General features: G+C 35.0%; 2 protein-coding genes across 3 annotated transcripts; one reads left to right on the top strand and one right to left on the bottom strand.

The window, feature by feature from the left end:
- Positions 1–7,422, bottom strand: LOC106114298 (PX domain-containing protein kinase-like protein). 2 transcript variants are annotated; one of them, XR_001227718.1, is made up of 12 exons: positions 7,144–7,422; positions 6,882–7,070; positions 6,297–6,393; positions 5,781–5,887; positions 5,146–5,262; positions 4,413–4,656; positions 3,468–3,710; positions 2,741–2,961; positions 2,216–2,296; positions 1,975–2,074; positions 428–1,250; positions 1–170 (listed from the first exon to the last, which is right to left on the bottom strand). XR_001227718.1 is itself a non-coding variant. In XM_013307437.1 (11 exons), exons 1-11 carry the CDS (start codon positions 7,243–7,245, stop codon positions 1,132–1,134), a joined length of 1,620 nt encoding a protein of 539 aa, XP_013162891.1. In that variant the 5' UTR covers positions 7,246–7,422; the 3' UTR covers positions 202–1,131. The 2 variants fall into 2 exon arrangements, 1 of the variants encoding a protein (XP_013162891.1); XM_013307437.1 differs by lacking the exon at positions 1–170 and having other exon boundaries at positions 202–1,250.
- A 369-nt stretch (positions 7,423–7,791) lies between these two features.
- On the top strand, positions 7,792–12,020 carry blw (ATP synthase subunit alpha blw, mitochondrial). Its single transcript, XM_013307436.1, has 10 exons — positions 7,792–7,949; positions 8,353–8,475; positions 9,146–9,259; positions 9,608–9,872; positions 10,062–10,286; positions 10,412–10,581; positions 10,707–10,801; positions 10,904–11,123; positions 11,306–11,473; positions 11,556–12,020. Exons 1-10 carry the CDS (start codon positions 7,884–7,886, stop codon positions 11,766–11,768), a joined length of 1,659 nt encoding a protein of 552 aa, XP_013162890.1. The 5' UTR covers positions 7,792–7,883; the 3' UTR covers positions 11,769–12,020.
- Positions 12,021–12,148: the final 128 nt, after the last annotated feature.

Here is a 12,148-nt window from a genome sequence, read left to right as displayed (position 1 = left end):
TTAAAAATATTCATGTTTGCAATAAAGTTATTATAAATCGATAGCATATATTCACCGATTTTAAGGTTCCGTACCTCATAGGAAAAAACGGAACCCTTATAGGATCATTTTGTTGTCCGTCCGTATGTCTGTCAAGACCCTTTTTCTCAAAAACTCGTGAAGGTATCAAGCTGGAATTTATTTTTGCATAATATTAATAGGTATGTAATAATACTTTTACTAGTTACCTAAATATTAGAAAGTACGTATTTTTTTAATCTATTGCGTAATAACCGATGTAAAAAAAAATAATCCTGAGGAAAAGTACACTTTAAGGCATTTCTTATTTATATTTTGACAATTTATAAATTCATTAAAATAACCTGTAAATTACTAATAATTATGACTAGTAGACTATAAACAAAAACAGATCAAACTTGATTAATACCTTTAGGTTTGAAGCGAAATTGTTGGTAAAATAGTTGACAGTGGAGTTGTATGGTTCTTTCAACCGCATTCACGTGGTTTTAAGTAATTCGCGTAATTATTTTATTATTGCAAGGCCGTATTCAATTGTTTACTGAATATAGAAAAGAGACAAAAAAGTTTTTTTTTAGTATTACTGTCATATACACATTAGAAATGTTATTCATAAATAGGTTTTGCATTATCTTACAGCCACAGTCAGTCAACTAAAATTAATGACTTGCAGATCAACTCACTTCATATGTGTGAAATAGATCAGTTAACTGACTCGCAGCTCAGCACTATTGGACCTGAATAAAGTTATTATTTGCCTTTCTAGGTACGAACTGCGAGTCACCATGCAGATTCGTTAGCTATGATAGTTTTAGTACATTGCGATGAGGTCTGAGTTACTAATTTAGTTGTTGAGTCGCAGCTCAATGGTTCAACTCAATGTGACCTGAACGTAGTTCATTTACACATGTCTAGCCATTGTCATTTAATATTGTTAAGCTGTAAATTAGTATAGATTTTTCATACAAGATCTCCAATTAAAGACACCCTTAGCATATAAAGGATTGATGATGATTGATACTTGGACTAACATATTGACGTCCCTTTCACTCTCTTAGACAAAACAGAGACAAGAATATGTATTTATTTGTCACAGTCTATATTAGAATTTCGTCAACGTGAGTTAACTTTAGACAGTCGAGTTTTATCAAAGGAACAGATCGCTTGAAGCAACGCACCGCGACCTTCAGACGGACTTGTCAACACGGAACCATTGCCACTCGTATCACCCGCTGTAATTGTATGACAAATTTAGTACTAAACACAATAAATTCAATACAGTATGTATATATTTCTTAAACGTAAGAGTGAGTTAAATAAAATAATTAAGATTTACCATTGGTTACTGAAACCAAAATCAATGTATAAAACATATCGTCATCCCTCTCATTATCTTAGACAAAACAGGGATAACAATATTTTAAACGGATATTTTGGTCTCAGGAACCCACGATTAGTAAAGAAGTTTTACTAGAGCAGTACTACGAGCTTATAAAATAGGCCTTGATACTAACGAAATTTAAGTATATGACATAATAACAAAAGTAAAGTACATAAAGATTAACTAAATACATATAGCTATGTTGAATTTAAGTATCATACAATTAAATGTATGTGTATGTATAGATTAGAGCGTCGGTGGCTCAGGAGTCAAGCACTTGACTGAAAGTCTGCAGGTCCTGGGTTCGAATCCCGCCATGTACCAATGTGTTTATCTATTTCCGATTTACATATGTACATTTATCCGACGTTCTTACGGTAAAGAAAAACATCGTGATGCTGCATATATCTGAGAAGTAATTCAAAGATATGTGTGAAGTCAACCAACCCGCACTTGGCCAGCGTGGTTGACCTAATCCCCCCTTAACTTAGGTTAGGCTCCGAGCCCCTTGTTGGGGACGTATAGTGAGCTGATGATGTATGTATAGATTAGTGTGTGTAACACTGTGTACTCACAAGGTACAGGCGGTGTGGGCGAGGAGGCGGTGCTGGCGCTATGCGAGCGCACAGTCTCCGCCAGAGATGATGTCGACTTCCATATACTGTCGCGTTTCTTCTAAAAATTTACAATTAATTTTAACACCTCAATGCTATAGACTCGCACTACTTAGTACACTTCCGGACGACATAAAGTTAGTGGCATTTCACGTGTTTAAAAATCAAACAAGTTTTAAATATTGTCTTTAAGAATACTAACCACTCTTCGTTTCTGTTTCTTCATTTCCACATCTGAATTTAATATTTCTTGTATTCTTACTTCTCTCTTTGCATTCCTTAACTGCAATAATATTTTAGCATAAGAATATTTTTTAACAGAATTACAGTCGAATGGATAATCAAGAGTTAGAGAGACCAATATATTTTTCTCGCTTGTAGCAGTTTCTCTAATACTAGAATATCTCGTTTATTGAATTTGTCCATCGGGAATGGACAAACACTCTAGCTTATAGAGGTTTCTTGCTTATCAAAGATTAACAGTACTTATAAATTTACCTATAAATTAAACAATGAACTCTTACTGCTTAAAACTCAATTATGTGTTCTTTCAGGCTATGGTCGACATCGATGCCAAATTTCAGCAAAATCCATGCAGCCGTTTTGGAAATATAATCTCTATAAAAATCTCTAATAAATATCCATCCATCCATACAAACTTTCACATTTATAATATTAGTAAGATTACCTTCAAGAAATGGACGTCATGAACGTGGTAAACACTTACTAATTTCTGATCGGCTTTGAGTCTGAGTTCTGCACAAGCTAGTGCTTTCTTGATTTCGTCTTTCAGAGGCAGCGGTAACTTGAGATGTTGCCGTGTGTCAGGGCGCGGCGTGAGACCGTTCAGAGTTGCGCGCGTGAAGAAGTGGTGGTGCAGGAGGTCGTCCAGCGAGGTCCCGCCGTGCTTACATGATGTAGAGGATAGACATAGACGGAGTACTGATACTAAAACAAGTCATAGGGTATTTAAATAAAATATTACAGTACTATCTGTTAACCGCGACTCCGTCTGCGTGGAATTAAAAATACTTTAGTAGCCTATGTGTTCTTCCATACTACGAACTATAGTATGCCAAATTTCAGTGAGAAAATATGCAGCCGATTCGGAGATATCTTTTTTAACTTAAAAAAATATCCATCCATACATCTAAACATTCGCATTTATAATATTAGTAAGATTGTAAATAAGTCAATCTGTTACAAGCCATCAGTCAGTACGGTTTATAGCCATTCACGATATCACAGCAAAATTTCTAGCATTCAACCCCTAAAAGATTCTTACCTGGACTTTCTTAAGAAAAAAATAAGAGAATGACAATAGGTTTTAACCGACTTAAAAAGAAAGATATTCTCTATTCATCTGTATTTCTATGTATCTGTTTTTAAGAAGAATTTTTAAAGTATAAACCCATGGTAAAGATCACACGAATTAATACTGAAAAAAAAATTACCTAAATCTTCAGACATTTCCTCCGGGTATATATCACAATAATACTGATCTAAAGTCGTAGCCAAGGCCATTTCATACAGCGTCCTACCGAAGCAGTGCACATCGACCGACTCAGCAGCGCTCGTGTGGCGCAACTCTAACAAATAAGGTCGGTATAGACAAGGCACACCCAGTAATACATTCTCTATATCCAAAAGTAGTGCTCTTTGATTCTCTATTGTTATATTTCCTGGGTGTATATGTCCTAGAAAAAAAAATAACAATTTGTATATGTCTGTTGTTACTATTTGTCCGAAAATATTAATTCATCATCATCATCAGCTCACTATACGTCCCCACCGAGGGGCTCGGAGCCTACTCGAACTTAAGGGTGATTAGGCCATAGTCAACCACGCTGGCCAAGTGCGGGTTGGTTGACTTCATACATATCTTTGAATTTCTTCTCAGATATGTGCAGGTTGCATCACGATGTTTTCCTTCACCGTAAGAACGTCGGATAAATGTACATATGTAAATCGGAAATCGAAAAACACATTGGTATATGACGGGATTCGCACCCAGGACCTGCTGATTGCAAGTCAAGTGCTTGATCACTGAGCCATCGACGCTCTATTAGTTCATAGTATATCGTATTATTAATTCATAGCAAGTGATAATTAAATAGTCGGTAAAAAAAATCACTCTAAAACAATAGACTATCAAGAAAAACAAATGCAATAACATCACATGAAATAAACTAATAAAGCCATACAAGCTCTACTTGTTAACATTACATTGTATTGATAAGTTATGTAGAAAAATTATACGTTAAAGTATTGTATTTAATTCTACAGTAATCATGTTATTCCACCAAGTATAGGCACATACAAAAACAATGTCATCTCGGCTTAAAAATGTGAAAACCGACTTTAACAGACTATCATAGGTACGGTATTGAAATACATACCATGCGGTAATCCTTTATCATGTAAAAACTTCAATGCTTGCAGTATCTGATATCCGTAATGTGATAATTGTCCAGTTGTAAAAGGTTTCCTTACTTTAGGGTTGCCATATTTTGCTAAATAATTCTTTCCATATTCAGTACCATATAAAATATCCCTCACACTTCCATTCTCATGTATTTTTCTAACCACATAGGCACCTGTTTCTAAATTTTGATATCCTAATAATTCATCTATATAAGGGTGCTGAAAATATAAAGAATTTTTACTGCATATAATGCTTCATTCAATTCTGGGTTATTTTTGGGTTTGGGCTTGGGCTACTCTGCCCTCCTTTAATCTGCCACTTATAAATGATGGCCTTTACAGATCATAGTATAAAAACCACAATTTCACAACATCCAATCCTCTTTCTGTGCTTTCCTTCCTCTGCGGATTAAAGGTACTCAAAGCATCTGCAATTTCGGATGTCTATAGGCCACTAGCTTGTTTACAACTTTATGATAGAAATAAAAAAATCCCAAGAAGTTCAAATTCCAATCTGTGATAATGAGGGAGTAATCTTTTATTAACCCTTAATTCGACGAAATTTTTTGTAGCAAAAGAACTGTTTTTTTAGTAAAGTCATACTTACGTTATTTCCTCTAAACTAGTTCAGTAGATTTTTTTTTAATTAATTCGTGACACTGGACACCATCGAATTAAGGGTTAATAAATCAATACATATTCACTTACAGACATATTCTGCAAACATTTGAATGCAGTTTGTAAATCTTTACCGCTGAGGTATTTATCTGGACCATAGCTCATCCATTCCAATATACAATTATTGTTACTATCTGTGTCAGTCACCTGCAAAGGACAATAACATTAAATTATCACAATAAAGTAACACACAATAAACAATTATTTTTATCACATACTGATAAGATGTTTTAGGTCAAATATTAAAGAACTTTCAAACAATGTTACAGACTGATAAACTGCAGTAGGATTAACAACTGAAGACATAGACCAGACAGAAGATATGCATAAAGTGGAAGACATCCTATGTTTCTATGTTACGCTACTTCCTTCAGTTATAATTATAATTGTATTAACACAATCATCAGGACTGTTATCAAAAGTTTCAAACTAGATCCTAGAGATTTTTACAGTATGATTTTTTTTATAAGAGAAGGGGACAAACAAGCGGCGGGAACACCGGGGTGATCAACAACATCCATGGACATCTGTAATACCAGAGGAACTGTAAATGCATTGCCGGCCTTTAAGAAATTGGTATGCTCGCTTCTTGAAGGTCCCTAAGATTTGATTTAGTAATGTTCCGTCTATTATATATGTTAATTTTAAATGTATTTGAATCTTACCATAAAAAATTGTTTTCTAATCCTCCAACCAATATCTGGTAGAGGACCTTTTAATTCATACCGACCATCTCCACGCAATGCTATTGATATTGTTTGCAGAGCTTGCTCTAAAAGAATAAAACAGTTATATTGTATTGATCAATAATGATTATACATGTTGTTACTAATTAAAGTGACACAGCGACCCAAAGTGGGCCTTGGCCTCCGACAACAGAAGTTTCCACTTTCTCCTATCCTGCGCTGTCCCAACCCAGTCCTGGACATGTAACTCATGTTGTAAGTTAAGTAAATTGTAAGTCTTAGCTAAAACATTACAAATACATACTATCTCTTTCATTATCTATAAACAAACTGAGAACATTATCATGTCACCTCAGTATTTTGGTGCAGATTTTTTTATATTGTTGTGAAAAAGTTTATTTCTTTGATTATTATATTATTAATAGAAATGGAAATTTTATATTTACATTATTATTAATACTTTCTTTTATTGCAACATACATATAAAATATTTACCTGTAATAGTGACAGAATAATTTTTTGGATCCAAGAAACTTCTTACTGGTAATGAGAGTGCTAATACATGGTGTTTTAATACTTCTCTTATGTAATTCTAAAACAAAACTATTGTTAAGTTGTAGGAAAGTAAATGGTTATAGTTTTTACATAAAAATTAACAAAGTTTAATTGTTCTTTATATTATATTTATTTCACTTAAGGATGTCACTAACAAAAAGACCCGCCAAAACTTATCACTCCTATTTTATAATAATAATAAAGATGTTTTCAGAGGTTTAATTTAAATCATAATGCAATCATAAATGAAACAATGAATGTTCTTAAGATATTAAGAAGATTACTTGTAAATCTTTTATTGCAATTGAACATGTGGCTAAAACACTTTTTGATTTGCTAGTTTAAAATATCTGTTATATTTGATATCAAATAAGCATCTTACTGGGCTTGTCTTAAGACCAATAAATAATCATCCGCATGGTCCGCACAGTATGAACTAATCCTCCATACATCTCTTAGACCAATAAAAAATAATTTAAATAATAAATATTTATATTATCATTTAATGAAGAACTTTAATCTTACTTGTAAAGCAGCTTGTCTCTCAGCAATAAAGGATGGTTGCATATTTCCAATAAGTTTCTTAGGGGGCAGTGGTAACTCGATATTTGACTTTTGCAAGTTCGTATGAAGTTCTGAAAAGTGTTTGTACCTCCGCGAGACATCCCATTTGTTTTCTTTTGATGGTCCTCTTTGCACACGTAAAATATATTCCTGTAGCAAACTAAATCCTTGAGCACGAAGAAAAGCAATTAATCTTTACCGATAGATGAACTAGAAAACTTACAGTATGTTTATCGACGTTTTGCGCATTTTCTAATGTACAAATGAGTGTTTCTGTATCGTCCAATGTAGATTTGGTTTGGAATGACTTCTCGAAAATAGCCATCACGTTAAAGGAAGTATATAATTTATTATAATAGTAGAATAATAAGCACAACACATCTTGTTATCACGGTTATGACAAATTCGGATAGCACAAAATAAAATGTTTGACATTGACATTGTCAAATGTCATAAGACATATGTCATAAAAACAATACAGACCCAAAATAATAAAGCAATAAATAATCATATTTCCGGAAAATGGGTAGACTTTAGTTCTTTGGGTTAGAATTTTAGTAACGTTAAGATATTCTAAAAATGTATTATTGTTTTAGTAAATTATAATACAGTTTCGGTTACACCTGCATCTGTGTCAGCTAAGTAATGAAGAAAAATAAAACAGTTTCAATGAAGTGTTTCAAACTATTTACTAATTTCTGTGTCTACATAGGATTTTATGGAATAATAAGTATTCCAGGTTAAATTCTTATTAATGCGTTATATACTTTTTATCTGTTACTTACGTTCGTGTATATATCGCCCTATTAAAATTTCGTATTTCTAGCAAATTTCTAGTTTCTAGTGCGCATGAACCAAAGACAACCCCTATTGATTGTGTCATTTCCGGTAATATCGCAACGAGTCGCGAGCGGAGAAGAACACGACCCTCCTGTCTGCCATTAGTATTGAATTCAAGAAAAAATGTCTCTCATCTCCGCTCGTTTGGCCTCGTCCGTGGCCAGGCGCCTGCCTAATGCAGCGTCCCAGGTATATTATCCTATTACTATTAAGTATTTGTTACAAAATTTATAATATGGCACTGTAAATCGCAATTTTCCGGTTATCATGTTGGATCATTTCGATAAAGTTGATATAAATTTTGTAGATTCCAAGAATTTTATTAATAGTTATTCATTTATGTTCTTTATTATGTCCCTTGAAATGTATAATAGTACCTTATAAGTAGTGTTTACAAAGAAAATGTCTCCAGTAACTCGTCCGACAATTCGTTATGTAACAGTGGATAATCGGTATTATATCCTAGTGCCGCAAGTTTATTCAGTAGTGAATTATTAAATATTGAACAAAAGTAGTGAACCTGATGAAACCTCGCCTGTTCATATATAAATTACGGGTATTAATATTTTCGTATTGGTTATGTTGGGGTTAGGTATCGAAGGTCGCCGCTCCTGCGGTGGCAGTGGGGTCCCGCAAGCTGCATGTCTCGTGCCCACAACGAGCTGTCGAAATCTCCACCATCCTGGAGGAGAGAATCCTCGGTGCCGCACCAAAGGTATGTGAATTATGTAAACTGCATCATTTCCTATGTTATGTATAATTTTTAAACATAAAGCTAAGTTCCACCTTCTTTTTTCATTTTACTTTGTTTCACCATATGACCTTTTTTTTAAAATAAAAATGTTGAAAACTTTTAGTTAAAAACAGTTTTAATAATAAAATAAACATATGTTTTAATTCAAACTTCTTTAACTGTGTTTGTAGTTGAATGAATTTACAATAATCAGCTGATATTTGATAATCTAAGAAACATTCATAGCTAAGTGACTAAATTTTCATATAATAAATAAGTTAATTAGTAAGTAATGTTAAAAAAGTACATAATAAGTGTTCTTAGTCGTCTGCAATGTTATATAATAAGAAAATCTCCATTCCATATTTATCTATTTATCTCTTAATATGGGTTGACATAATTTTTTGTCAATTATCTTACTACATTTAACTTTTCACTATCTCTTAACTTTTATAGCACAACTTTGCTGAATATATTGCAGTGATTTTATACTAAAAGTTTGACAATATACACATTTTATGTACCTAATCAATATTATTCTAAACTATCCATCTGCCTGTCTATATATAATTAATTGTTTAATAATATTGGAAAAAGCATAAATTTAGTGTTTTTAATGTATTATGTAATAAATAAATATAATAATATACAGGCTGACTTGGAAGAGACTGGCCGTGTGTTGAGCATCGGAGACGGTATTGCTCGTGTGTATGGCCTCAAGAACATCCAGGCTGAGGAGATGGTGGAATTCTCCTCTGGTCTTAAGGTAACTGCTGTTTTAAGGTTATTTATTTAATTAAATTATGTGTAGACAATATGCCCTGGAAACATTACAGATTTTTTTAAGCTTTAAATATAAATTACATTTATGTTCATTGTTGTTATTTGATGTTGTAAACTTGGTACCAGTGTTGGTGATCTTGTGATAGTGGACTGCAAAAACCAATTTAAGTCTACAAAACTACATTATGTAATAAACTGCATTGTGTAAAAAAGAGAAGTTATTTGGAAAATTTGCATACATTGGTTATAATAATTTTACTTAATTAAAGGGTTTAAAAATTTATGAAATCAATAAGTTTCAGTATGAAAGTATTTTTTTATTTTTGTATAGGGAATGGCCCTCAACTTGGAGCCCGACAATGTTGGTGTGGTCGTGTTTGGTAACGACAAGTTCATCAAGGAAGGCGACATTGTGAAGCGTACTGGTGCCATTGTAGATGTGCCTGTTGGCGACCAGCTGCTAGGCCGTGTGGTAGATGCCCTGGGTAACCCCATTGATGGCAAGGGCCCCGTCGACACCAAGTCCCGTATGCGAGTCGGTATCAAGGCCCCTGGTATCATCCCCCGTGTGTCTGTACGCGAGCCTATGCAGACCGGTGAGATATTTTTGCAGTTTATGTACAAAAATTCATTAAGTGAATGAAAGTGAAATGTTAATTTTATCAAATATACAAATTAATGTCAGATCATCATGGTAGATAGATTTTTTTATCAATTGCGTAAAAAAACAATTAATTTTAATGTAAATATGATATTTGCAGTGTTAAGTCAAATTTTACTTTTAGGTATTAAGGCTGTAGACTCCTTGGTGCCCATTGGTCGTGGTCAGCGTGAGTTGATCATTGGTGACCGTCAGACCGGCAAGACTGCGCTGGCCATCGACACCATCATCAACCAGCAGCGCTTCAACAAGGGACAGGATGAGAAGAAGAAGCTTTACTGCATTTACGTCGCCATCGGTCAGAAGAGATCTACCGTGGCACAAATTGTCAAGAGATTGACTGATGCTGGTGAGTATCTTTTGTAAACAATTGGACATAAGTTGTGTGACACTAAATCACTCTTATGGTAATATTAATCTAATTATGTTAGGGTCAGTTTTCATGCTAAAATGATAATTAAATTTAAATGTCAGGTGCCATCAACTACACAATCATCGTGTCTGCCACCGCGTCCGATGCCGCGCCCCTGCAGTACTTGGCGCCGTACTCGGGTTGTGCCATGGGCGAGTACTTCCGTGACAACGGCAAGCACGCCCTCATCATCTACGACGACTTGTCCAAACAGGCTGTAGCCTACCGTCAGGTAAGCTACTTATTTGATATAAGTCAGCAAATTGATCACTTGTTTGTACAAGTTTTATATTAAGTTAAAATATATGCATCATGTAATGAAGGATTCTATTCTTAGCTGTAAAACTCTTATTACAGATGTCTCTGCTGCTGCGTCGTCCCCCAGGTCGTGAGGCCTACCCTGGTGATGTGTTCTACCTCCATTCCCGTCTGCTCGAGCGTGCGGCTAAGATGTATGGAATAACATAATTATAGCTCTATATTACTGCAGTTAAAATTATAAAAATACAATGACCCGCTTTTATGCTTGCTAAAATATGTCGCACAATTTCCAGGTCCGACAAGATGGGCGGTGGCTCCCTGACCGCTCTGCCCGTCATCGAGACCCAGGCCGGTGATGTGTCCGCCTACATTCCAACTAACGTCATCTCCATCACTGACGGACAGATCTTCTTGGAGACTGAGCTCTTCTACAAGGGTATCCGGCCCGCCATCAACGTCGGTCTCTCTGTGTCCCGTGTAGGATCCGCTGCCCAGACCAAGGCCATGAAGCAGGTTAGATTACAAAAAAGGCCATATACTATCTGGATGATACTTCTTACATTGGTTTTCTTCAGATTTTTATGTTATTTTCTATGTGACTTATGTACCTGGTATGTGTATGCGTAATGTCACATGGGACCTTTTAAAATCTTATATCATAAGAAAGCTAATTAGTGTATTTCGAAATGGCACAGGTGGCTGGTTCCATGAAACTGGAGTTGGCTCAGTACCGTGAAGTGGCCGCTTTTGCACAGTTCGGCTCTGACCTTGACGCCGCCACCCAGCAGCTGCTCAACCGTGGCCAGCGCCTTACTGAACTGCTCAAGCAGGGACAGTATGTGCCCATGGCTATTGAGGAACAGGTAGGCTGAAATCAAATTAGAAATTCAAGCAAAGTCTCTAAAATCTAATGAGGTGTGTCACTAATTAATACCATCTTTCTAGGTTGCCATTATCTACTGTGGTGTACGTGGACACTTGGACAAACTGGACCCCACCAAGATCACAGCTTTCGAAAAGGAGTTTACCCAGCACATCAAGACCAGCCACCAGGGTCTCCTGGCCACCATCGCCAAGGACGGACAAATCACGCCCGAATCTGATGCTGCACTCAAGAAGATTGTCACCGAATTCATGGCCACTTTCACCCAGGCGTAATTTCTTTAGAGTAAATTTGTAACTATTCTTAAGGTTGTTGCATGTTGAGTAAATCCAAATCAAATTGACAAGCAACAATCTTAAGTAGAACTCCTAAGTGTAATGGCTGCAGATGGAAGCTGTGCAATATTTTTGAGCTTCCATATGCAGTCACAAGTAGTTGTCATTCGTATGTACTGTATTGAATGTGAATACAATCATTGAATGTATTTATCGATGTCAGGAGTGGTTAATTACATACATATATTAAAATATCTTGATTTATTTTACCCTTAAAAAATAAAGAAAAATTGAAAATCATCATTTAATGCAATTGATAACTTTGATATTTATTAATAGACTGTAAAGGTATTAGTATAGTGTCACCAACTTATCTGTGA

The sequence above is a fragment of the Papilio xuthus genome, unplaced genomic scaffold (genome assembly GCF_000836235.2).
Source record: "Papilio xuthus unplaced genomic scaffold, Pxut_1.1 DF828142.1, whole genome shotgun sequence".
Classification (NCBI taxonomy): Eukaryota; Metazoa; Arthropoda; class Insecta; order Lepidoptera; family Papilionidae; genus Papilio; species Papilio xuthus.
The sequence above is the reverse complement of the archived record's forward strand: the minus strand, read 5'-3'. Positions and strand labels throughout refer to the sequence as shown.